Raw genomic sequence first — 25079 nt, 5'->3', positions numbered from 1 at the left:
GTTCTCATGAACAAAGAACACACACATAAGAAACTTGAACACAGTCCAATCAATGCACTACCACTACACATACAAATTACAGCTCAATAATACCCTGGCGACTGATATACAACTACGAATATAGCTACAAAATTAAGTAATATCTTCCAAGCTTAAAATTTTAATTTGGTTTTTGGGTTTGGTTGTGAATTAAAAACAAACAAAAGCTAAATTCGAGAATAGAGAGAGGAGTTACTAGGTGGGGCGATTCTGCAAAACGGTGCAAGACAGTGTCACACTTCTTTTCGGCTTTAACGCAGTTGAGACTTGAGACGACGACACTCTAAAAACATACTAGTACCTCAAAAACAACGGGCTTTTTGGTGAGAATGATTGGTTCGGTTAATATAGTTCAGAACCACAACGAACCGAAAGTCGATTTCGGCTTAATTCGACCAAACCATTCTTAATTACCAACCCTCCGACTCGAAAGCTGCTTCTAATCGCAAATTGCAATCCACTGCACTGAATGTGAGCATTGAGATGGAGTCAACTTCTTTTTTTTTTTTTTAACTAGTCAGTAAATTCGTCCGTTGAAAGGAAAATATGTACTTTTAAAAATTAATAATTTAAATATGTATATATAAAAAATTATATAATAATATTTATATTAAATATTATTAAATTTATAAAAAACAATTATTTTAATTTTATATCAGTTATAATTATTTTAATTTGATTTCAAAATATACAATCCTATTAAAAAATTTTAAAAAAATCAAAATTAATAAACATAACAAAAGAAAAAAGTTATATATGCATCAAGATTTTATAATAAAATTTATAATTACATCTAATCAATTTAGTTGTTTTTATTGTTTAAAAATAATATATGCCCGTTTTAATTAAAAATGAAAAAAAATGTAATGAATTTTTATGAAAAATAATAGTTTAAGGAAAAACTAAGAAAAATAATAATAAATATCATAATTTAATTAGGAATAATTCTTTTAATAATATGCCCGTTTGAAAAGGAAAAAAATAGAATGTTTGTTTTAATTAGGAATAGAAAAAAGAATATATGAATTTTATTAGGAATGTTTTTTTTTAAATAATATATAGGAAATTAATTAGGAATAAAATTATTATATTAGTAAAAAGTAATTGGTAGAATTTTATTAGGAATCTTTATGTTTTTACTGTATTTTAATTTCTTATTTATAATAGGAAAAAAGATTAATCGATTGAATTAAAATTATAAGTTGATTTCTAATTAAACTCAAAGTTCTTAAATATATGTGTCAAATTACTATTCGTTAATAGTCATGTATTGAATGTTGATTTGACAATAAAATTTATAATTAAATTGCAATTGGAACAAATTGAAAAAATCTCTCTATTGTCTATATAAGATTAAAATTTAAAATTTACAAGGCATTCAGTAATTAATTATTCCTCTTAAAAAAATATAGTACTACCTCCCTTTTACAATATTTGATGTTTTAAATTTTAATGACATATATAATTATTAAATATAATAAGAATAAATTTTTATAATGAAAATATTTCATAAACTAACGAACAGAGTAATTAATTATTTTTCAACATAAGATTACCAGCAGTTACTTGTTTCATAGTGAGAAATGATTGAGAAGAAGTTTAAAAACTTGTTCTAGTGAATTAACAATACAGAATTCCCATTCACAATAGTTATTATACAAAATAAAATAAAATTTAGCTTCATCGTCTGAAACTATCTCTGTCCCAAATAGATACGTAAATTTGCATCTATTTTGAGATGGAAATAGTATATGATTATTAACTTCGGATGCTCTCAGAGTTTTGCCTTGCATTCAAGGGCAAATATTGAAACCCGACCATGGTTGCAAGAGCACTCGTTGTTTGTTTTGTACAACTTGGTCTTAAATCATAAGCACGCCGTCATTCATAAAAATATCTCGTCTCCTTTATTCATTTCAAGAGGAGATGCAGACTTTGGTGAACAAAAACAAAATCTACTACTACTAAGATTTCAAGAAATACATTAATTATACAACTACGCTATAAAGAATTGTCTATTACCACGACTCTGACAGAGACTGTTGAGATGAAAACTCAAGTTCATATGTACGAACTCAAAATTTCACCCCAGAGTGAATAGCTACGACTCCGCCAACAAGATTTTCAAACTCAACCTTCTGAAACCCCGCATCTGCAATCATCGAAGCGAACTTCTCCTACATTCACCAAAAACACGAAAGTGAGTTTTAGAAATAAAAGGAGACAAACCTCATTTCATAGAAATTCTGATAGTATCTGGTACATGTTTTCGGTGTTCTTACAACTTAGGCTTCTAAACAAGTTATGTCGAACAATCTGCATTGTGTCATCAAGAGTAAGAAGGTCATAGTTGAATGGGGTCACTTGAAGAATCCTAGGATGACGTAGTCAATCAAGTTAAATGTTCAAAATAACATAGCCTAACTTTCTAATTTATATTTATTCCAAAATATTTTAATTGGATGATGTATTTCATGTTCTAATTGAGTTTCCAATCACTCTTTTACAACAAACATAGTAAGTGCTTAAATGTTTTGAGCGTGAGTTCTGCTCAAAGTAAGTTCGAAAAGCACAAACCATCTTTTACAATAAACATGGTTACTCGCTATTAAGAAATCATAACATTTTGTAATGAAGTCAATAGTAACTAACATCCTTGCTAGGTCATCTAGGTACTGATGTCAGAATGCAAATTCCAAAATAGAAGGCATCAAATCATGTGTGTGCAGTCAGAAGAACAAGATTTAAAGATAACAACGTGCGTGTCTTCTTTTACCCATAGTATAAATCTAAATCGTCTTTGTTTTGCATTGTTTTCAATTCATAATCATAGAAATAATATTCCAAAAGAAGCAATCTATTTCCCTACCCCAAACTTCCATACAATCCTAAAGCTTCACACTAAATGAGGGTTGAAGAAACAAAATTTAACCTGAGGAGGAAACCGTCGGATGCTCTCAACTAGGTATTGATAAGAGCCCCGATCACCAGCAACTAACTCTCCAACGGCTGGTATAACAGAGAATGAGTAATAATCATACCTACGAAAAAAATCATTAGGATATGGTTACTCAAACAAAACAGCATAGATCAGCAAAAGGTCGAATAAATTTTTCAGGGCCTGTCCATCATTGTTAGGTGGCATACTTTTAATAACTATTTCAGTAAGCATCCCAGAAACGGAACAAGACAACTCACTTTGGTAGAAGATGATATAGGTAAGCAATGATGATAATAAAGGCAATAAGGAGAAAATTATAACTGCTGAACAATGAGACAGATACTCACAACTGTTTAAAGATGGGAATCTCTACATGGCTCAGCTCAAGGCAAAGGAATCGTCCTCCTGGTTTCAGCACCCTAAAAACCAATCCGCAAAAACTGTTTGGTCAGAATTACAATTTTTTGCCTAAAGCTCATCCATATCAAGGGAGATAGCAATATTTACCAGAATAGTGCCTTCCTTCTCTTAACACATAATACAAGCAAGCAAATATCAATTTGGCAACAGGCAAAGAAACTGTAAACTTACCGATAAGCTTCAGAAAGAACTTTCTCTATGTGCGTAACATTCCTAATCCCGAATGCAATTGTGTAGCCATCCATAGAATTGTCTTCGAAACTTAAGGCTTCAGCATCTCCCTCAACCCAGATAAGAGATTTGTCTCGTCCAAGACCTGTAAAAGAGTTTATAATTAAAGCACTGCCCTTTTACAAAGAATTAACCATTTACTCACGTGATCAGGTCCTTTAGGGAAACCTTCACAAAATAAAAAATCTCTTACCTCTCTCAGTAGCTCGCTTCTTTCCAACGTTTAACATGTTTGGGTTGATGTCACAGACATATATCTGTGTTTCATCATGCAGTTGATCATCAAGTGGATCTTGAAGTGCTCTACGTTTGATGTTGTTTATACTGTCTAGGATCCTGAAAGCAACATCCCCTGCAAAATGTTATCTTTTAGTCAATATCCCTCTATGGAGTATTAAAAATGACAGACGCTCTTAAAGTTACAATGGTATCCAACTTTTGAGTTCTTTAGAACATAAACTGGTTTATAAGACTGCAGTTATCCCCATACCCAGCTTTCCAGTTTATCTTTTGAGCCTAAATCTAGCATGCCAAAAAACTAATAGCCTACACTCTCGTGAGGAAAAAAGAAATAGCAAAGCTTACCTGTTCCACCAGCCACATCGAGATGTTTCATTCCAGGAAAAGGATACAACTTTGAAACCAATCTGAAAAGCAGCAATATGTAGAAATGTCAATATGAAGGGAGTTCAATATGTGAATCCAATAACTGTCACAAATAGACAAAGTTCCACGATTTTTTACCTGTCCTTCCACAGTCTATGTAATCCACCACTCATCAAGTCATTCATAACATCATAACTTGACGCAACATTGGAGAAAACATTACCAACCAAGCGACTTTTTTCCTCTTCACGCACTTCCTTAAATCCTGTAAGTATAATGATTGTACATAATATCTTAATCCAACTTGCCCAAAGCAGCACTTAGATGTAAATAGCTCTCATGTTCTTGCTCGGTGCAGCCAGATAAAGAGCTTAAAACACGGGTAATAAGAACTGTTGATCAGTTCCCCCACAGCGCAAATGATCATAACTCTTCAATTCGAAACCATTATCTAAAACCGGTAGTAAAATAAGGTTTCGCTTATATATGATCTCAATCTCAAATTCTATTTACATCTACCTCCACCCAATTGCAAATAATAAATAAAGAGAACTTATTAATTAAACCCGAGCTAATTTCAATTCATAGATTGGACGTACCAAAGCTGGTGGCATGTGAATGCAACCCAGAGAACGAAGTCGAAGAGGATGAAGAAGAAGATGGTAACGACGAAAGCAGAGGCAAAAGCTTAAGCTTACTCCCTAATTTCCGATTAGCCAATCTCAATGCCATTTCAAATATAGCTCATTCAGTTTGAAAATCTTTACAAATTCTGTGAGCAAAATTGTCCTCAGAGAACCAAACAACACTTTTAGGAAAAATGAAGTAAAGAAGAAGGAATGAGAAGGCCGTTTTGGACCCAATTCTAGAATGGGCTGAAACAAACAAAATCTTGTTGGGTTTAGAGATCCGGGTTGTTGATCTCAAATTGATTTGTTGGTGAACCGGTTTGCTAACATGGGGGATTTGGTCGCTTATGACTGATTCATTTCATTTTAACGGCAATGGGTGGATTTGCTCCGAGAACACTAACGTTAGTGACCAACGAGCAGACGGAAAGGATTTTTCAGACGTGTGTTCGAATTCGAAACTACAATATTTATAGTTTGTTGTTTGGATGATTTTTTTCATATACTTGGTACGAATATGATAGTTCACTCTTTCAAGAGCCGAACACATAACCACTCACTCAAGAGTAGAATCATGACCACCCATAGAAGGCGTTTAAGAAGCCCCACGTCCTGGCTGTTGTCTGAATGATTGGTGATGAAACAGGACAAAAATTCTAAACAAAGTAAATAAGTCATGAACGACATAATATGCATATACTTCATAGTTCATACACTACTTGAAGCTTTCGAAATTATATGGAGTATCTGCAAAAGGTGACCGATCCAAAGGAAACACATGGGTTTAACTTGAACCAAGATAAGTATGGTTTTCCGATTCAATCCATCCAGTAATACAGAGCTAATGAGAACTAAATGATTCTAAAACTTTGTTTTAAGAGATAAATAGTGAAATGAAGCACAGAAACATCAAAACATGAAAAAACAACGAGCTGAACAAAACTTGTAGAATAGTATTACTAAAAATCTGATCCAGAAACAACTTTCATCAAAGATTAACCAACATTCCGAGTCTGATGCAACTCAACGAGAACACAAAAGAGTTGAAACAATTTAATACAAAAGACAAACAGATTTAACTAAATAGTGAGCTATTCTCTAATCAAAGAGTGAGAATCCCATGTCGTCATCGCTCTCTTCCTTCTCTTCCTTCTTCTCTTCAGCAGCCGGTGCATCAGCTGCAGCTGCTCCACCGCCTCCACCAGCGGCAGCAGCTCCACCACCACCTCCAATGAAAGATCCACCACCAACAGCACCGATAATCACCTGTATTGTATAATTCCAGCTCAGGATCAGATCATATAAAGGCAAAATACAATAAACAACTAGCAGTCACATTCATATCCATTTATCATAATAAATGTTTCCAGATAAAAAATACAGCGTCCAAATGCATCTTCTATATTCAAACTTCAAGCAAAAGACGATTACATTCCACATTGGGAAAAATTAAAACATAATAAGTTTCATGAGCAGATTAACTATGGCCATTGATATATCAATAACTCAACAACTGTGTTCGAATATAAACTATCGAATCAAAGTGTTAGAAGCATCGTTTCAAAACAAGCTCTGTAATTTGGATGGTACTCTATATGATAAAAGAAGAAATGAAGCATATCGATTTCGTAATTCATGGTCTGGATCACAAATACTGCCTTTCATTTCCATATTTCAAACAGAGAGCACCAGCCTCGTCCAGCAATGTCTCGACAATACAAACATTGGAACACTCCTAATTAACAATAAATCACGATTTCCAAATTTATAGCCTAACTATTCAGAGGTTTTGAATTAATCTAATGAAATCGAGAGGGATGTACCTGGAAGACGGCGGAGTTGGGGGTGACGAGGGAGAAAGAGGAGGAGACGCCACCGGAAGAGTCGGAGGAGAGGACGGTCTTGACAACATTCCTTTGGAGTTCGTAGGGAGATGCACCGGAGGACTCCAATTCTCCATCGGCAGTCTGTTTAGCGGTCCACTCGCCGCCGCTCTTCTTGCAAACGAAAGTGTAAACTCCCATCGCTGATCTGCTTTTTGATTACTGGAAGAAAATAATTCGAATTGCAAAGACTGCAGCAGAGGTTCTTTGCTTTGATTTTTTATATCGGGAAGGGAACTACGAGAAAAACCCTACTAAGCCTGTCATTACGAAATGACTATTTTAACCTCGCCATCTTTCCATTGTTCGGTTCAATATAAAATCGGTTCATGAAGCCGAGTCGATCTGACCCACTTTGTTGTCTAGGGTTTAAGGGGTTTCAATTTCAACCACCATTTGGCCTCTGATTCTGGGTGTGTCAATTTACGAGACTGAATTTTTCTTTGCTGAGAGCTTTCATCAGCTTCCTCATTAAACTTTATCAGCAATGTCGTCGCGGCCTGAGTACCAAGCTCCACCTGAAATATTCTATGACGATGTCGAAGCTCGAAAATACACTTCATCTTCTCGTATCATTGACATTCAGGTGCCCTTTTTTTTGGGCTTAATTGATTGTTAAATGGTTGTTTCAATTTTATGTGATAAAACATTATTTATTTATCTCCCACTTGTAATCAATCAACTAATGGGATTATGTTTCTCTGGCTTAAATATTTTGTTGGTAAAGTCATTGTGTAGTCGGAGTTTAGTGTTTGAATTTTGGAGAAGTAATGGTCTGTGTTGTCTGTTGAGAATTCAGGAGGTTTTATTTTTGTTTTAATAATCTTAATGGTTTCGGTTTTGTCTTTGGTGGGTGTTAATAGGCACAACTATCTGAAAGAGCCTTAGAGCTTCTGGCTTTACCTGAAGATGGAGTCCCAAGATTACTTCTTGACCTTGGTAAAGCATTTTACTTACTTCGTGCTTATCGGAATAATCAATTACACTGTATTTAAATCTATGTGCACGCATATTTTTGTTCTAAACAAACTCCAAGTATGGAACTTATTGTAAAGTTTGCCTTCTGTTTTGTATTTTGAAGGTTGTGGTTCGGGCCTTAGTGGGGAGACGATATCAGAGAATGGGCATCAATGGATTGGTTTGGATATTTCACACTCGATGTTAGGTAATTTTTCACTAATGTTTATATATATTTGTTTTCCAAGATTCTTTTCAGTTCCTATGGGTTAAACATTTGATATGAATGTTTATACCTAGGCATTGCATTGGAGCGGGAGGCTGATGGTGATCTTTTACTTGGAGACATGGGGCAGGTTTAGACCTCCTTATCCATTTCATGCAGATGTGATGTTTGTTTGACTTGAAATTGATTGATATATTTGTTATGCTTGTCATTACTTGTTTGCATAATCGTGCTTAAGGGTTTCATTAATCTTGTAATGGGGGGTGTTGTGATTTAGAATCAGAATCGACTCTTTTTTCTGCTTTTTGTTTGCTCTCACTTCACTGACTTTTGAAGAAAATGCGGTGAACCCCAGATGACATTATTACCTTCATGCTTTGTTACTGTTGTCAGATTTCAAATCTATAATAAATGTGGCCGAACATGTTTTGTATAGTTAATAAGCAACAGCTTCTCATTGATGCTCAAAATATTGTGACAAGTCCGATCAGTATTTAATCCATCAACCTCGATGAATTGTAAGGGCATTGTATGATAGAAACCTTATTTGGTTACTGGCTGGGTTGTGTATGAGTATCAAAGAAAGGTGGGAAGAAGAGGAGAGAGGGACGGGACTTCAATTTCCCTTTATACTTCTATTTGTTACTAACTTACAAGGCGCATATATGTAAAGTGGAATGATATTGCTCTTTGTTGCAGGGCTTAGGGCTTCGTCCTGGTACAATTGATGGGGCCATCAGTATCTCTGCTGTCCAGGTGTGTTTCTCATATCTATCTCCATACTTCTGTTCGTGTACAGTTTTGAGACATTTTAATTTTAACCAGCTAGAATATGGAGTACGGTATTCCGTTGAGTGATTTCATAGTACAAGTGTTCTTAGAATTCAATTGAAATTCCATGATACTTTATCTTCACATTATGCTTATACTTTCTTATTTTTGTTTGGCCAAGCAGTGGCTATGCAATGCTGACAAGTCCTCTCACAAGCCTCTTTTACGATTGAAGTATGTTGCAGTTTTTTCATATTCATATATTTCAGTGTCTTTTTATAGCATTCACAGTTCTGACATGATTGATTCAATTTTGTTTTTAGGGCTTTCTTCAGCTCATTATATAGAAGCTTATCTAGGGGAGCAAGAGCAGTGTTTCAATTGTATCCTGAGAATATAGCCCAGCGTGAGTTGATTTTGAAGTCTGCTATGCGTGCTGGGTTTGCTGGTGGTCTTGTCATAGACTTCCCACACAGGTATGTTGGTAATTGCACAAAAGGGCATTTGTATTAAATCTTAATGTGAAAAAAAAATACCAGTTTATTTGAAAATGATAGGTTTTATGAAACAAGGTAGTTTTAGTAGTTCAGAAAAATCAAGCGAAATCTAAACTTTCCTCATGATAGAACCTGGCATTACTTTGCTGAAAGTTCTGGAAACTTGTTTGCAGAAATATGTTTGCAAGGGTTTTTGTTAGTTTATAGATGATATTCAATATTTGAAATAGCATTCTCCTTAGACTTCTATGGTTAATCATTGCTTGACAGTGCCAAGAAGAGAAAGGAATTTCTGGTCCTCACTTGTGGTCCACCATCAGTAAACACCGCTGTCCCTGAGGGAAGAGGAGAAGATGGAGAAAGCTCAGACGATGATGATAGCAGTGGAGACGAAGAAAACGCAATAGTGAGTTATTATTACATTCATCGAGCCCTCTAATCTGATTTTCCTTTTTCTTCTCCTTTTCTATTTGATGTTTACAATTTGGTTTCTTATATATATATATATATATATATTTGTCATGCAGCAAGTTAGCGTCTCAGACAGGCACAGACCTAGAAAAAAGCAGAGAATAGCCAAAAAGGGGAAAGGTAAGGATTTCAAGAGGGATTGGGTCTTGAAGAAGAAGGACCAAATGAGAAGAAAAGGGAATGATGTGCCTCATGACTCAAAATTCACAGCACGAAAACGGAAAGCACGTTTTTAATGGAGTTTTTTGGTACTTGCTCCCATTAAAATATATAGGATTGTGATAGATAAAGAGTTATCAAGTCTGGAGTTGATAGTAAGCACCGAGAATATTCCTTGTTTGAAGCGTGTGCGGCAAAAAAATAAAATAAAAAGATCACTACCTTGTTTGTCAAGTCATTTTAAAAACAGAAATTTTATTTTTTTAAGATGTCAGCATCGTCTTCGAGAATGAAACAATCTTTTTTCGGTTTCTTCATTAATGCTCCCTTAGCTTTAATAGCTCGCCTAAGTGCAAATGTTGTTGTGCACAGTATTTGAGTTGTGAACTAGAATCCATTAAACTACTACTTAAAAATGGAAGAAAATACCGTCTAAAAAAAAAGGAAGGAAAGATGTCTTAATATCAAGTATATTGGACATGTTATCTTCAATAGAATCAATACATACAAATATATAAAAAAGATAAATCCCAAGGCGCTTGCCGCTAAGACTTCTAGCTTTGGAGGGCATTGATACATATATATGTGTCTCTCAGTCTCTGTATATACAGCTAGCAAGTTTAGTAGCCAATGTGTTATAGGGTAGTTTTTTTAAAGAAATGCTTGCATTCATATCATGCTTTGCAAATATTTATCGCTGTCAAGGAAAACCATGTGAAGTGATAAAATTAACATAAGGAACAATTCACATAAAAGAACCAGTGTCATCCCCCACTTGATGTAATTTGATAATGATAAGGACCGATTCACAGATTGTAATTACACTACAAGAAGAAAAAAAAAAACAGTTTTATTATTTACCGACTTTACATTTAGGTCTTCCTAGTGTCAAATATCACCAACACAAATTACAGGATGAGACTTGTTCTGTCAAAGACTCCACCAATTTCTTTTCTTGCCACGTCTCATCGTTTGTCGAACAACAAATTGAAGCATCTGTTATACGTAGGTCCAACTCCATTATTCTTTCTCTTGCATTTTCATCATGATCCTGGTGTCTCAGTATTCTCTGAGTTGTGGAAGAAACAGTAAATATTTTATAATAAGGCACATTTTCTTTGAGCAAGTAAATCAAGTCGTGAATAAGTTTGCGTACCATCACCGAACTGCTGTTCAAATCGAGCAACGATATGCTTTCCGTAAGTATATTTCTTCAAAGCATTGAAGTGCACTCTAATACGACTGAGCAACATCTCCCGCTGAAATTCGGTGCATGTTTCCAGAATCTTCTGGATCACGTAATTTGCAAACTGGTCCTTCATCATTGTCTGCACATAAAAGGGTAAAAACAGACTTGTGAGTTTATCCAGTTTTTTGACCTTTTTAAATCCTAACATTTCAAAAGCATGGAATTTTCACTCACCAGCAAATTATCTTCACCGTCATTCTGTCCAATAACCTCCCGAATAATTATGTCTCTTTCGGCAGAACCACCATATGCCAAGCATTTCTCTATGACATTTGATGCGAACTTGTGCTGGCTCAGTTGCACTATATGGCCTGACAACTTGTTAATAATTTGGTTTCTCTCATTAGGCCTTCCCCTCTCCAATACATGCTGCAAAGGAAAAAAAACACATTGCTTGAACATCAAGTAAAAGAAAAACGCCCCAGAAACTCGCAAAGCAAGAAATGCTCTCATAAAGGAATATTATGATTGATTCACTTTTAAGATAGACAATAACGTGCACGATATCCTAAATTCTATGCTTTGCCAAAACAGAAAAGCATTAAGTTCTATGATTTGCCAGGTATGAAGTAAGTGGATTCCTGTGTTTTAAGCAAAATATCCTAGGTAAGCTTATCAAGTCCACTTCAATGCATTTTCTAATGGACTTTCTTCTTTGGTTTCAAGGGCAATCTGTATCCATCTTTCTTAATTGAGAATATTTTTCGTCCCATTCACATCATCAGACTAGAAACTTTTGAGCAGCGTGAATCATTTTTCTACACTGTTACTGTTATTTATAACTTCATAAATGTGCTGGTCTGTGTGTGCCAACTGTGCACTAAGTATTTATTTCTTTATTCTAATTATTTTTAGCAAAATAAACATTTAATTGATTCTTTTGCAAACCCCAGACTTGACAAAGTGAATGACAGAGAAATACATAATAGCATTATCAACCAGAAAATGAAATTACCTCAAAACAGATGGAACCACATAGTAATAAAAAATAAAAAAACAATCGTAACGGATAATTCATGCACACAAGAAAAGAAAACACAAACCTGGGTTACATAGTTGCCATATTGGTCTTGAGCTAAAGAGCAAACAGACTCCAGAATCTCATCTACGATAAACTGACATTGCAGCTCATCCGTGCAATGCTCCAGAACCCTCTATAACAAACGAAAAAACATACACCATAATTGTATATATTGTAGGACTAAAGAGAAAGGTGAATGGAAAAAAAACAAAGCGAACTAGTGAAAAAGCATTCAACTTTGCACGAAATTCAATATCACCTGCACAACCCTGCAACCATAGGGATGCACAGAAAGTATGGCAACTTGTCCACGGAAGGCAGCAATTATGAAGCCAATTTTCTCAGCTGGAACACTCTCAATGCATTTCTGAATTACATGGTTTCCATTCTGATCTCTTACACATCTCATGACATGTCCATCCAGTTCACGGACAAGCTGGACTTTCTGTTCAACCTCAATGACCTCAAGAGCCTAAAATAGAGTGAACAAAAGTCAAACTTCACAGATAATGGTCTCATTATAACTGAAAGACAATCATCAACGAAGAATTTGTACTTTTTATTAGGAATGCCATCACCAATAATAAAGAACTAGCTTTATCTGGTTAATGTGACGCCACTTATTCACATTTTACACATTTCATTTGTACATTTTATAAGAGACTTGGTTAATAAAAATGCATCTTTATACAAAATGGAGCCACAAGAGAGAACATTACCTTTTGGATCACTCGACAGCCATACATTTGCAGACTTAAAGGCAAAATCTGACCTACAAGTTGATTAGCTAGATCCTTCCTCTGCTCAGGGCTTCCATACTCGAAGAACTACAAACATGCAAAAGAGTGGATAACAGAACAACATCAATAAGTATTATAAGAAGTATGCTATGAAATATGATAGGTAACTTTTCAACATACCTTCTGAATGACATAGTTACCGAACACATCAGTCATCAATTTTGAAGCATAGGGAAGAACTTCCTTAAATACACGTGCCTTCTCTTCCAGACTACAATGTTCCAACTTCTGTTGAATAAATCGACTCCCATGTTGATCAGCGCTGAGATCAAAATCTTTATTACTACGTTCTTAAACAGCCAAAAACAGCATGAATAGAAGATAAACACAGTTAAAACTATACCTAAATTCAACTATATGTCCAGCTATGTCAGAGAGTTCAAATCTTCGGCTTTTGCCAGATTTCAATTCTTCAAGAAAGTTAAATATTTTGGGGTCATTTATACTCTCAGCCGCTCTTTGACCTTGCCAACCGGAGTAAACACCTGTGTACCTACCAGAACCTACCGGAAACCTGACCTCATTTCTCCCTCCCATCCCGCCAGCTGGTGATGCTGGTAATATTGGACTCGGGAGCGGTGAAGACGAATATTGTGTCAACATGCCCAGGTTTTCTTGATATCCAAAGTAATGACTTGTCATTATGCCTCTACCAGTACTCTGCTGCTGGAATTTCTGATCATCCATGGGAACAGCATTGACAGATGCTTTCCGAGGGTCAAGGGTACCGTACTGGCTCCCGAAAACAGTACTTCTTGGAGCTGAAGGATCAAACTGAGCTGAAATGTTATATGCCTCCGCGAAAGGCTGTTGATAGTACTGCATATAAATAGGATCAGTAAAAGAAGGTTGTTGTACATAGCCAAACTGTCCGTAAACCTTATTATAATGCTGCATATCAGCTCCAAGTCCCAGATTTCCACCAGCTGGAACCCCCGGAACCCGGACAGTTGTGTTTGTGCTAGGATTTCCTTCAAAGACCAGTGGAAAAGGATTTTGAGGAGGATAGCCAGCAATAAAAGGCGGAACGACATTTGAATTCAGAGGATATGGTCCACTGACGTACTGAGGATAGAAGCCAGCTGCCTGTGGGTTGGGCGGATAAAACGGATTAGCAGAAGTCATGTAGGGAGCTGGATTAGCATAAACTGGAGCGCTGAAACCAGGCGTTTGGAGTACTGGCTGTGCTTCTCCCGAGAACTTAGAAGACCCAGGGAAAATTTGATCTGGGCCAGCATATGGAACATTTGCTCCCTGAAGACTCGTTTGAGGTATGGCAGTTTGAATTTGGTAAGAATTTCCTCGTTGTTGGTGTACATGATGCTGAAGCAAATTATTGTTGAGTTCTTCAGACACTTTAAGACCTTTCAACTTCAATTCAATAATATTAACACCAGGACTATTAACACCACTGCCTAGGCTTCCATCCTTCTTTCCTTTCTGTAGAGGAGAAGAATTTGATTTAGTTCCTGCATAATCATGCAAGGAACCGGAACCGGTATCACGAGCACCTGCTTCCTCAGATACTTCACAGTTTGAAGAAAAATGGGATTGATTATATAAATGTGCTGAAGTCTGCGGGAAGTCTTCCTGCAAATAGTAAATTGTACATGAGATGATAGTTTTCACAAAGTGGGTGAGGAAGTGATACCAAACGAAGAAAGCATTCAAACAAGTGAAAATTAATTGAGTGAAGAGAGACAGACCAATTTAAAACCTACGGCAAACATTATATATATACCTGAACTAGATCAACCAAATTCTCGTCCTGCCCTGGCAAAGAAGCTTCACTATGACCAGGCCAAAAATCATTTTCCCTATCTCCCACATCACTAAAGGGCTGTTTCGGTGATTGATCATCCTCGGGCTCTTCTTTATGTGTAGAAAGAGCAGCTTGAGTACGCATGGAACCATTGCCATTATCATCCATAGAACTCAAGCCCCACTCATTGTCACGACTTCCCCTGCTATGTGCCAGATGGCGCTTTTCTGTTGAGTTTACTGGAGGAGGAAGTCTAGGGTTCAAATTCACATTCGAGCGGTAATATGCTAAATATGACGGATCGGCACATGCTTGCTCCTCGGCCGTATAATAATTCTCGAAAGAACCAGTAAAATTTGGCAGGTTTACATTTGGGCTAAAAGTTGTGCGAGAGATAAGGTTACCAAATGCCATAAATGATCCCTCGACGCTCGGGGGTGCACTTCCACTTCGGTTAGGGACAACATCCCTTCCACTACTATGAAACCTAGGACCTTTCCGAAGCAATCCCAATTCCTCTGACGCCACATTGGTAGATGGTGGCCATTTTCCACTTGCTCCTGGCATTCTAATTGGACTTTCAGTTGCCATTATTATTGTACAAGATAAATATGGTGTTTCTTGCAGTTATAAGCCACCATGAATCTCACATGTTCCCTTTAAACGACACCATCCATCTTCAATCGTCCAATGGGCGCAACGGCAACGTTCTGCCCAAGAATAACTAGATATGATAAAACAGAATCAATGAATAATTCCTACACAGAACATCATAGACCTATGATATGTCATCTTACATTCATAGCAACAAAAAAATAAGACTCCGGACTTTTTGGATTTACTGATTACAATTACGGTAAAGGCATTTGCATGCTGCTGGAGATATGAGCATTATAAATTGGGAAAATAATCCAACCTTCATGGTTGACCTAGAACTAATTTTTAGCTTAAGAGGTAAAATCATAGAACACTAGATAACCTTGAAGCTACGATCAAAAAGTTTGAATTAATCAGTAAGTGATCATTATGACAAGGGAGAGTAAAGACTTGGAATTGCAGCTGGTTGACTGAGAACAACCAATCATTAACAAATAAATGTTCGAACCTTTACTGTTTTTCATTGTTTTCTCAGCAGCCAACGAAAATGGAAAACCCACAAATTAAACCCCACATACAAAATCATGCTTAAACCCATATCAGAGCTAAAACCAACCATCATCCCAGCATAAATACAATCCAACAAACCCCACCAAGCAAAAAGCAATCATGAAAATGAAATTTCATAAAAGAAAGACAATCCATACTTACAAGGTGAAGACAAAACACTGCTTTTTTTACAATCAGCTCATAAGAAGAAAGAAAATACAAACTTGAAAGACTAAAAGGTTAACCAAACATAGCTAAGTGAGGAAGAAGGTCTTACCTCAACCAGTGAGAAAGAAAGAAAGAAAGAGAAAGATTCACTGTACCGAAAACCCTAGATTCTTTTGCAGTGTTTCTCATTCAAGGTTAGAGTAGGGAGGAGAAAGAGAGAGAGAAAGATGGTTGTTTAAAATGACATAATTGGCGTAAGTGTTTTATTTATTTATAATAAGATATTTATTTCTTTTTATAAAAGAAAAAGAGAGAGAGCTAAATAAATCCAGTGTTAGCACTGACAAAGTTTAGAGTTTACAATTATGGTTTTGTCTTTAGACGAGTGTGTTAGATTACTGTGGAGTACAAGGACAAAACAGGAAAAAGACAAATGGATACGTATCAAAATAGCAATGACGTGGACTTTTTCTCTATTTTATGTACACTCTCATACACCAAATAGATGAGAAATTTTTGGATGGATTTAGTTTAACATTTCATTTTTAAATGTTAGAATGAAACAACGATATGTATATAAATTTATGTACATATATGTCATGTTAAAAACTGATATGAAAATTAACTGAACTAAAAGAAAATAAAAATTACACTCTTCTAATTATTTTTGTCTTCTTCTTTAACTTCTAACAACCGTTCTATATTCTTTTAAATTCATTCATGTCTCATTTATCATTTAAAAATATCACTACACTGTAGAATTATTCATAATTCAACATAGACGATCATTTTTTTTAATCTACACAAATTATCATTAATTAGGTTAATTAAGAATTGTTTCATATATAAAGAATAGAAAGAACTTCATTTTTCAGATCTGTTGAATTGAATTAGGTTAACTAAGTTAACAAAAACGATCATTAATTAGATTAATTAAGTTGATTGGCGTTGGAATTGTGGTGATTCTGGTGTGCTCATGGAGATCAGGTGTTGGTTAATTTTGTCAGTTTCCGGCGGTCGATTCATTAAACGGAACCGATGAATTATTTCATTAAACGGAATCGATGAATTATTTTATGCTAAGCGACTTATGCGGTGGAGCTGTGGTGATTTTAGTGCAATATTCGTGATCGAGTGTCGATTTCCGTCAGTTCATGGTAGTCTTCTTGGCAGTCGGCAGTTAGTTTTAATTTTAATTAATTATTACCTCCGTTTTAAAATAGATGCAAATTTTTCAATACAAATTTGTATGTAAAAATTTACATTTATTTTAAAACGGAAGTAGTACTAATCCATGAAAATTCATTACTTTTCAAGTCACGTGCCACGTATTGAATAATATTACACGTCGTCATTTTATTTGAATATTTAAGAATGAAGTATTACGTTAAGTCCATCCAAGAATTTCTCCAAACCACACCTACATATTTCTCGTTGAATGCAATATTTTTGGTTTTATCTTTTCATTGTCTGTAAATAATGATTAAATTGTTCTTAATTTTCCAAGAAAATAACAAATTCTTTAAAAAAAAGTGATAAATGTATTTTCTTTTATAATGTTACACTAATCTTTGAAGTTTATAATCTCTAATAGGGAGTAGTTCGTATGAGAGATTCGAAATTTTCCGTAAGAGGAAGTGTAAGTTGGATTATTTTTTGTGATTAAGACTTCGGATTTAATCTTGTTAGAGATAAACTTGATTTAAACTCTAATTATTTTGATCAAATTCAGTTTCATGCGAACCATATTAATATGTAGAATGAAGTCACCAAAAGTTTGGTTCAATAAAATACACTTCCTTCCCTTACATGTGAAGTGCAGGATCAAGTCTCTGAAGAATAATATAGTCCAAATCTAAGTTCTTAATAAGAGGAGGGTTTGAATTTTTGAGAGAGGGATGGTTAGTCAGAGATGGTGGTTAAGTCGATGAGAGATATGATCGAATCGAAAAAAAAAAAGTTGATAACAATTTGATTTTTTGAAAAAAAGAAATTTTTAATAATTTTGTATTTAAAATGATGACGTGTCAAGTTGTTAATTTGAGTCGATATATTTATGTATATAATATGGATGTCACGAGAATGAGTTAACATAATTGATGACACATCAGCATTTTTGGATCATAGATAAACTATTGTTAACTTTTTAATATATGAGAAATGAAAGTGAGAGAAAATAATCGCGAGATATGAAATTGTTAGCAAAATTCATTTTCATACAAATCGCTCTTGGATTAATGTATTTATAGATGACTGATGAATGTACGTCCATAAACTCACACACACACGTATGTGTGTATATATATATAGTCATGCACAATTAACGTTGATGTTAACATTATTTCAAAACTCTTGATTATTCAAGCTACATCTGTGACAACATTATAAATATTAGGAAAATAATGTATACGGACATAAATTGAAATAAAAATATTTCTACTAACTTATGTTACCTATGTGTTATTATAAATCAGAATCTTCCTCTATTTGATAAGAATAAATGTATTCTTACTTCAAAAAAGAATTTCATACTTCAAATAATAAATATATAAATTAGTCGTATAAATAAATAATTATTTATATTAATAAATTTATAAATTCATATAAAATTTTAATAAAATTATACTGTTTATACACTTTAATTAGTTATATATATTATCAAAAAGAATTTAGTTATATATGAGTTATAACAAATAAACTGTTTGAATTACCTTTTTCCAAGTTTTGTTTGAACTGAATTACGTTAAAAATTATATTTATATTCAAATTATATTTTTATTTATAATAATAGGGTGAAAATTTAATAAATATGTCTGGAAATTTGATTTGACAATGGAACCACTGTTCACTGTTCAGCTTTCATCGAGTCAAAAGTCGATCCGAAACCAGTTAAAAATCGATTCGAAGCTGACGTGATCTTGCTGACACTGAACCGATGGGTCTAAACAAAGAAACTTTAGTTTAAGGATCTAAATGTAATGTTTGAAATATCTTAAGGACCGCCAGTATACTTATTCCTTTCGCTTTACCCAAAAATGTTTACAAAGTCCGCCTTCTTCTTCGTCTTCACTTTAATTCAGTAGTTCACGAAAGAATTAAGAATGGCGGAACACGAACAGCTGACACTTGTCGCAAGAAACCCTAGTTTCGGACTCCCAACCGCTTGCCCCAATTGTTTACCAGCCTACATCTACCTCAAATTCGCTCGAATTCCTTTTCAATTGGATTTCAATTCCATCTTCCCCGATTCTGGTACTTCTTCCTAGTTCTTGAGTCTGGTGTTTTTGGATGTTTTATTCTACTATGGTGTTCACAGACCATTGCAGTTAGATTGATTTTGCTTGCTGAAGTTAGTTGATTTGAGATTGTTGATTCATGTTGTATAGTATAGCTTTCCCATCTATCACTGAAAATTTAAATTACATAGACGCATTTTGAAGTCTAAAATGATCTATTTGGCTTTCGTGTCAGATCAAATTCCTTATGTTGAATCGGGTACTTATGTGGCCTATAATAATGAGAAGGGAGGAGTTATTGAGTCTTTAAAGAAAGATGGCATTGTTGACCTGGACTCAGACTTCATTTCAATGCCTGAATGGACATCAACAAAAGCAATGGTCAGTACATGGCTAACAGATGCGCTCACGTACGAACTGTGGATTGGAACTGATGGAACCTCTGCTTGGAAGATATATTACTCCGATGTTTCTTGGCCGATAGGAAAGATTTTATTCTTAAAGAAAAAATATACTGAAAAGCTGCATCTAGGAATTGCTAAAAACAATGCTGAGCAAATTGAAGGAGAGGTAATACGTTTACTCTTGATTTGATGTTTGGCCAAGTTGTAGTGTGCTGTTTTCGCCTACTGTATTGTAGCTATCACTTTTGTCAAAATATTTAATTCCACTGTTCTCTAGCAATGCATGGGGGTAATTCTGAATGTTATCTTATAAATTATATTTTTTACCAATAGATTTACAAGAGGGCCAAGCTTGCTTATGGAGCTTTGTCAGCTATGATAGGTGGACAGAAGTTCCTCTTCGAAGACAGGTGATCCTTACATTTCAGTTAAAATTTTCTTCTTTTTTTAATTTTTTTTTATGTTGAGTCATGACTCAAATTACCTAGTCAATGTGCAAACAACAAGAATTCTTCTTCATTGCAGGCCATCTAGTTTGGATGCAAATGTTCTTGCACATGTGCTTTTCACTCTCCAGGCATTACCAGTCAGTTCACTTACTGTCTTTATGATTTTCTTTATCACCATATTGATTTTGAGTACTTTTAAAACATATGGGCATGACCATTTTTCATAAGATGTTTAATATTCCGAGATAATTGGTTAGGATTTGATTGGTCCTAGTTGGAATGATGTCATTTAGTAGTTATCCACCGTGTAATTCTTGCCTGGTTCATGTTTTCTCGTACAGTTTCGTCTTTGTGGGAATGACTATCTTCTGAAGAATTCACCATAAAATTGAATCTACCCCAACAAATTACTTTTGTTGATGCACTGTTATCGTGACAATAGAGAATCTCCTTACCAGAAGACCCTAATAACAGCATAAGCAATGTCACGTATCTCCTTTGTTCTGTGATAGAGTAGGAAGGGTCCAAACCTTTGTTTAACCTGGTTCAAATAGGCTTTTGAGCATGGAAAATGAACAAAATTAGGTTGGTTTTCTCAGATTAAATTTTATGTTACGTCCTACTTCTTCAAAAGATTGGAATGACTAGGAACTGAATTAGGTTGCGAGAAGAATAATAAAGCAAAATATTGACCACGGAGATCCTAAGAGACTGGCTTGTGAAGAAGTAGGGTATACAGATTTTTTGTTGAGGCACGGTGAAGAGAAATGTGGTCATTTGTGAACATAAGCTGCACCTCTAGGTAGATTGGAACACATACGTCCATTTTACTGAACCTAAGTGGCAAGCATAATGCTAAGTTTTCTTCGCATCACAGCATTAAGCATCACTCTGCCCCTTCTCAGTGTGCTTTGTTGAAATTTCAGTATATACCATAAAGCAAATTCCCTTTAATCGTGAAACATTTCAGTGGTTTTTTTTTGTATGTCAGTGAAAGAAGAGAAAATAAGTTCAGCTGTCATGGCTTTTTCATGTATATGTGCTAGGTATCAACATAGCAGCAGCACTAACTATTGAATCATAGATGTGCATGTACTGATAGTCGGATTCTAATACTGATTTTTTTTATTTTTTTTTATTGGATGTATCATTAATCTTTAATAGGAGACATCAGTGCTGCGGGGCATACTTTTAGAGCATGACAATCTCGTAAACTATGCTGAAAATCATAAGACTGAGTTGCTAGAATCTGGTTCTTCATCCTCTGTCCGACAGTTCAACGCAGACTCTTCGTCAGCTACAAGAGGAGGCCCATCAAATTGGCGTAAGTGATGCTTGTTTCCAGAAATTTCCCTACTTTTTGTTCAATAACGTGCCCACAACGATACTGGAAGGAATTTTGTGTTTCCCAAATTTTGGAACTTTCCTCAGAAGCTGTTATTTACGGAAACAATGGTTGCTTGCGGATAATACGAGCTTTCCTTTGCTTGTTTTGAAATCATTGGTTAATGTCTAGAGATCAGAATTTGCTAACTTCTGTTTTGCTCTGTACAATAAACAGTCTGGGTTCAGTGTTCACTTTAAATAAGCACCAAATTTAATTGCTTTTACCATCGGGTTGTAAATATCAAGTTAACGTTGACATCTGTTTGTAAAAGAATTTTGAATCAATGCAATGGTGGTGGTTTCTATATCAGGTTCGAAGCCTAACAATAAACCCAAGAGAGAGAAAACAGAGGAGGAAAAAAAATTCAAAAGGAGAGCCAAATATTTTTTGGGTGCACAGCTGGTGGCCGTTGTACTTTTTCTATCTTACATTGGTGGATATGCTTCTGGGGATATGGAAGATGATGAGGATGATGATGATTTGGATTATGAATGAGGACGACTTGTGTACTCTAGCAACTCTTTTGTTTTTCATGGCCACTGACTAATGCAAAGCACTGTTGTGATGAGGATATTGAGTTTTTCTTGTACATTTGCAGTTTTGCTTAAGAATTTTCGGGATAATAAAGAACCATATGAGTGGAAGTATGTTTGTTTATATCACAAGGGATATATATGTCGTGCAAGGGAGAAAGACAGCTAAGGTAACTTGCTTTATACGTCACCGCTATGAGTCGAGTATCTTTCAAGAAGTTGGAGGTTCACAATTTCGTATTTTCCCTCGGGAAACAAAAAGAGTAGATATCCTGTAGAGTATGGAATTTGGTTAACTTCTATGCTACTTGTCATTCTGAATTGCATCTGTAATTACAATATCCGTCCTCATTAGCTAACTAACTAACTAACTAATCAATACTAAGAAAGAAAAAGGAAAAAAGAACTAGGCCTTTTTATCGGTACTTGAGATTTGAGCATTCTCCCATTTCTTTACGAGGTCTGCATAACCATCTGCAGAACGGATAGCAAACTCACTCAGTGAGCTTGTCGCAACTGACATTCCGGCACATAACACCTTTACAGCTACTTCCGCCAGCTTTTCCGGTGTCATGACTTCTTCTACCTGGCTAACTTCCACTAAATCCATATTTCCACCGGATTCATCATCATCCGGTAACCTTACTCCTTTCCATCTCTTCGATCCGATTGGCTTCCTCGTTGACTCTTCTCTTTGATGCTGCATGTAGATTGAACCCATCCCAGCGGCAAAGAAGTCAAGTCCGTCCAGCACTGGAGTCTCATGCACCGAGTCGAGAAACTTCGACCATTGGATGCAAAGTCCGAATATCGGAAGGGCACAACTGGATCGGCGAGGGGACAATGGATGCTTTGATGTGTCGGGATCTGACCTTACACATCGGAGCAACCAGCTTGTTAGCGCGCACATGTAGGATCGCTGAGAAGCGATCCATGAGTGAAAACATGTTCGCCAGTTTCTTAACTCTGTCTCGAGATTGCCAGCAGAGCGTTCTAGCTTTTGTGGGTCAATAATAGAAATTGAATGTCTCCTTCTTCCTTCCAGTTTCGATGGCGTCTCGGCCAATAAAAGCTTGGCTTCATCTAACGTTCTCTTTTGTGTCTGGTGACACTCTGCCATTATTTTCCACATCCTTGCCAACCTGTATAGTTCATAAATGACAATTAAATTTTAGAACATAGTTTTCAGTCGTATAGCATTTAGTAGCAGAGAGAACAAGATTAAAAGTGGGATGCAGATTGGACATTACCCTTCTAGCAATTCATATAGTTGAGGCTGCAATTCTTCATCCCTTAAAGTTTCAATCCTCTTTGAAATTGCTTCAACTGAGTGAATCGAAACCTTTATCTGTGTGTGCAAATCTCTAATGGCTGCTCTTGTTTTATCCACCGTTAAAGGATCTTCTCCTTTCACATCTTGGTTCCTCAAGTGATTACATTTCTTCTCATATGCAATTCTAAGTTTCTCCCCAGCCTATAAAAAAGGATAAACAAATCAGCAATGAGTGGAATATGTTGAATTGAATTCATATTAAGAGGGCGTATATATCATATATGTATTTTACCTTCACTTGCTCGTAAAGTTTTTTCTCCCAGGCGTATAATCTGTCCAATGTGGATTGGTGGCTTCCGGAAAACATGCAAGATTCCTCTGAAATGTCACTGCTGCTTTCATAACCACCTTCCTCCTTTGAAGCACTCACTAAAAATCTTGACGATGTCGAACGCGAGGAGGCAGACCGAAACAAAGTTACAGGATTCAGCATTTTCATGGCTGCAAAAATAGTAAGTGGTTTCATTAAAATCTGTAAATTAAAACTGGAATCCTCAAATCTTCTTTATTCCATACTTTCATATCAGGGTTATATTAGAAAAAAATAATGTTCGTACCTGAAAGCTCGTTTGAGGATACTGAGTATTGAGCTCTACTAGCTTCTAACAATGCAGCAACTTCATTAGCTGCTTTACAGACGACCGTGAATTGTTCATCAAGGTCCTTTATAACTTCCGCCATGCTAGTTGGCCTCCTGTTTACATAAACAGTATATCCCTGTGTTTCTTCAACTGACTCTTGATGATTACCAACTACATGAGTTTGCCGATTACCAACTTCGAATCGTCCTGAAGTTTGCGATCGTGACAACTCTAAGCTAATCTTTCTGTCCCGGGGCTGTACCCCATGCTCACAATCACATCCACATTCAGTTCCACTGCTCGTGTCGTCGTCATCTTCATCTTCTTCGTCGCCGACATCCTCAACAGTAACTTCTTCTTTCTCGACATGGCTAGTTGAAGAATCTACTTTAACCCTATCTTGAGTTGCATTCATTTCTTCATTCTCAGTTATTTCATCTTCTTCTAATTCAGGAATGCCTTCTTCTTCACGAACCTGCCTTAATCCTCTATCATCATCATCATTATCCACAACCATCTGATCTAGACTACTCCTACTCGGATGACCGTAGTAATCCAAAGACGAAAACGGATTCCAGAAAAAGTCCCATTGCGAATTCTGCGGCGAAGGAGGATATATGTTACCATTACCATTACTACTATCACTAGGCCTATTGTTTGGAGAATATCCATATGAGAAGAATGAAGATGCATTATAATAATTCATAGATGGTGAGGATTGCATCCTCGGATCATTTCCGTAATTTTGCATCATCGGATAGTTATAACTCTGGACGTGAACTGTTTCCGGAGATTGAGGCCTTTCTTCGACGACGATCGCAGGGTTGCCGCCACCAGACCTTAAGTAATTCACTTTCAATGTGGTGGTCGTCCTCGTCTTCGGATTGGATTGGATTTGTGGCGGCGTCTTTAACGAGTTTGAGATGAAACCTCCTGCTGCTGCAGCATTGTTCTTATTCTTGACAGGGGTTATAAAGGAATCTAAGAAGAATTCTCTAGGCTCGTCTCCTTCGACATAATCACGGAGAGCTGCTGAAACTCTTTTTAAGGATTGGATATATGCTAAATGACCAGAAGCAAACTTTGTTCTTTGCTCTACTGCTTGTTTAATGAAACGTTTTCGATCTTTGCATAGCTGGACTGCCTCTTCATCATCTAGTTTTGATGTAGAACATCCCAT

General features: G+C 35.8%; 6 protein-coding genes across 6 annotated transcripts; 2 read left to right on the top strand and 4 right to left on the bottom strand.

Annotated features, from left to right (window-relative positions):
• Positions 1–2114: 2114 nt before the first annotated feature.
• On the bottom strand, positions 2115–4969 carry LOC139884649 (2-methoxy-6-polyprenyl-1,4-benzoquinol methylase, mitochondrial-like). Its single transcript, XM_071868656.1, has 8 exons — positions 4837–4969; positions 4376–4502; positions 4217–4278; positions 3825–3983; positions 3572–3716; positions 3328–3399; positions 2972–3080; positions 2115–2216 (listed from the first exon to the last, which is right to left on the bottom strand). The coding sequence occupies exons 1-8, from the start codon at positions 4967–4969 to the stop codon at positions 2115–2117; spliced, it is 909 nt and encodes a 302-aa protein (XP_071724757.1).
• A 995-nt stretch (positions 4970–5964) lies between these two features.
• LOC139884643 (large ribosomal subunit protein P3-like) lies at positions 5965–6890 on the bottom strand. The gene is made up of 2 exons (XM_071868651.1): positions 6690–6890; positions 5965–6132 (listed from the first exon to the last, which is right to left on the bottom strand). The coding sequence occupies exons 1-2, from the start codon at positions 6888–6890 to the stop codon at positions 5965–5967; spliced, it is 369 nt and encodes a 122-aa protein (XP_071724752.1).
• A 346-nt stretch (positions 6891–7236) lies between these two features.
• Positions 7237–9907, top strand: LOC139884650 (18S rRNA (guanine-N(7))-methyltransferase RID2-like). The gene is made up of 9 exons (XM_071868657.1): positions 7237–7335; positions 7613–7688; positions 7831–7914; positions 8007–8062; positions 8632–8688; positions 8888–8937; positions 9027–9179; positions 9471–9606; positions 9728–9907. Exons 1-9 carry the CDS (start codon positions 7237–7239, stop codon positions 9905–9907), a joined length of 891 nt encoding a protein of 296 aa, XP_071724758.1.
• Positions 9908–10927: 1020 nt separating this feature from the next.
• On the bottom strand, positions 10928–15253 carry LOC139884648 (pumilio homolog 6, chloroplastic-like). The gene is made up of 8 exons (XM_071868655.1): positions 14642–15253; positions 13244–14490; positions 13021–13162; positions 12820–12927; positions 12360–12572; positions 12123–12233; positions 11254–11448; positions 10928–11158 (listed from the first exon to the last, which is right to left on the bottom strand). Exons 1-8 carry the CDS (start codon positions 15251–15253, stop codon positions 10928–10930), a joined length of 2859 nt encoding a protein of 952 aa, XP_071724756.1.
• A 20-nt stretch (positions 15254–15273) lies between these two features.
• On the top strand, positions 15274–21947 carry LOC139884647 (mitochondrial outer membrane import complex protein METAXIN-like). Its single transcript, XM_071868654.1, has 7 exons — positions 15274–15369; positions 19060–19228; positions 19448–19782; positions 19950–20026; positions 20142–20202; positions 21230–21389; positions 21763–21947. The coding sequence occupies exons 1-7, from the start codon at positions 15274–15276 to the stop codon at positions 21945–21947; spliced, it is 1083 nt and encodes a 360-aa protein (XP_071724755.1).
• Positions 21948–22391: 444 nt separating this feature from the next.
• On the bottom strand, positions 22392–25079 carry LOC139884646 (uncharacterized). The gene is made up of 4 exons (XM_071868653.1): positions 23876–25079; positions 23551–23759; positions 23236–23459; positions 22392–23127 (listed from the first exon to the last, which is right to left on the bottom strand). Exons 1-4 carry the CDS (start codon positions 25077–25079, stop codon positions 22392–22394), a joined length of 2373 nt encoding a protein of 790 aa, XP_071724754.1.

This window comes from Rutidosis leptorrhynchoides, unplaced genomic scaffold (genome assembly GCF_046630445.1).
Source record: "Rutidosis leptorrhynchoides isolate AG116_Rl617_1_P2 unplaced genomic scaffold, CSIRO_AGI_Rlap_v1 contig582, whole genome shotgun sequence".
NCBI lineage: Eukaryota > Viridiplantae > Streptophyta > Magnoliopsida > Asterales > Asteraceae > Rutidosis > Rutidosis leptorrhynchoides.
This window is presented reverse-complemented; position numbering and strand designations above follow the sequence as displayed.

Bases quoted from the DNA above. Each gene is read 5' to 3' on its own strand.
- LOC139884649 (XM_071868656.1), bottom strand. From the start codon at position 4,969: ATGGCATTGAGATTGGCTAATCGGAAATTAGGGAGTAAGCTTAAGCTT. The intron at 3,400-3,571 runs GTAAGTTTACAG...ATTGGTTTTTAG, and splicing joins GTTCTTTCTGAAGCTTATCG to GGTGCTGAAACCAGGAGGAC. The intron at 2,217-2,971 runs GTTAAATTTTGT...TGGTGAATGTAG, and splicing joins TCCGACGGTTTCCTCCTCAG to GAGAAGTTCGCTTCGATGAT.
- LOC139884643 (XM_071868651.1), bottom strand. From the start codon at position 6,890: ATGGGAGTTTACACTTTCGTTTGCAAGAAGAGCGGCGGCGAGTGGACC. The intron at 6,133-6,689 runs GTACATCCCTCT...TATACAATACAG, and splicing joins CCAACTCCGCCGTCTTCCAG to GTGATTATCGGTGCTGTTGG.
- LOC139884650 (XM_071868657.1), top strand. From the start codon at position 7,237: ATGTCGTCGCGGCCTGAGTACCAAGCTCCACCTGAAATATTCTATGAC. The intron at 8,063-8,631 runs GTTTAGACCTCC...TCTTTGTTGCAG, and splicing joins TACTTGGAGACATGGGGCAG to GGCTTAGGGCTTCGTCCTGG. The intron at 9,180-9,470 runs GTATGTTGGTAA...ATTGCTTGACAG, and splicing joins GTCATAGACTTCCCACACAG to TGCCAAGAAGAGAAAGGAAT.
- LOC139884648 (XM_071868655.1), bottom strand. From the start codon at position 15,253: ATGGCAACTGAAAGTCCAATTAGAATGCCAGGAGCAAGTGGAAAATGG. The intron at 12,573-12,819 runs GTAATGTTCTCT...ACTCTATTTTAG, and splicing joins GCTGTCGAGTGATCCAAAAG to GCTCTTGAGGTCATTGAGGT. The intron at 11,449-12,122 runs GTTTGTGTTTTC...TTTCCTTTGCAG, and splicing joins ATGGCAACTATGTAACCCAG to CATGTATTGGAGAGGGGAAG.
- LOC139884647 (XM_071868654.1), top strand. From the start codon at position 15,274: ATGGTGTTTCTTGCAGTTATAAGCCACCATGAATCTCACATGTTCCCT. The intron at 19,783-19,949 runs GTAATACGTTTA...TTTTACCAATAG, and splicing joins CTGAGCAAATTGAAGGAGAG to ATTTACAAGAGGGCCAAGCT. The intron at 21,390-21,762 runs GTAAGTGATGCT...TTTCTATATCAG, and splicing joins AGGAGGCCCATCAAATTGGC to GTTCGAAGCCTAACAATAAA.
- LOC139884646 (XM_071868653.1), bottom strand. From the start codon at position 25,079: ATGGGATGTTCTACATCAAAACTAGATGATGAAGAGGCAGTCCAGCTA. The intron at 23,460-23,550 runs GTAAAATACATA...CCTTTTTTATAG, and splicing joins AACTTTACGAGCAAGTGAAG to GCTGGGGAGAAACTTAGAAT. The intron at 23,128-23,235 runs GTAATGTCCAAT...TGAACTATACAG, and splicing joins CTATATGAATTGCTAGAAGG to GTTGGCAAGGATGTGGAAAA.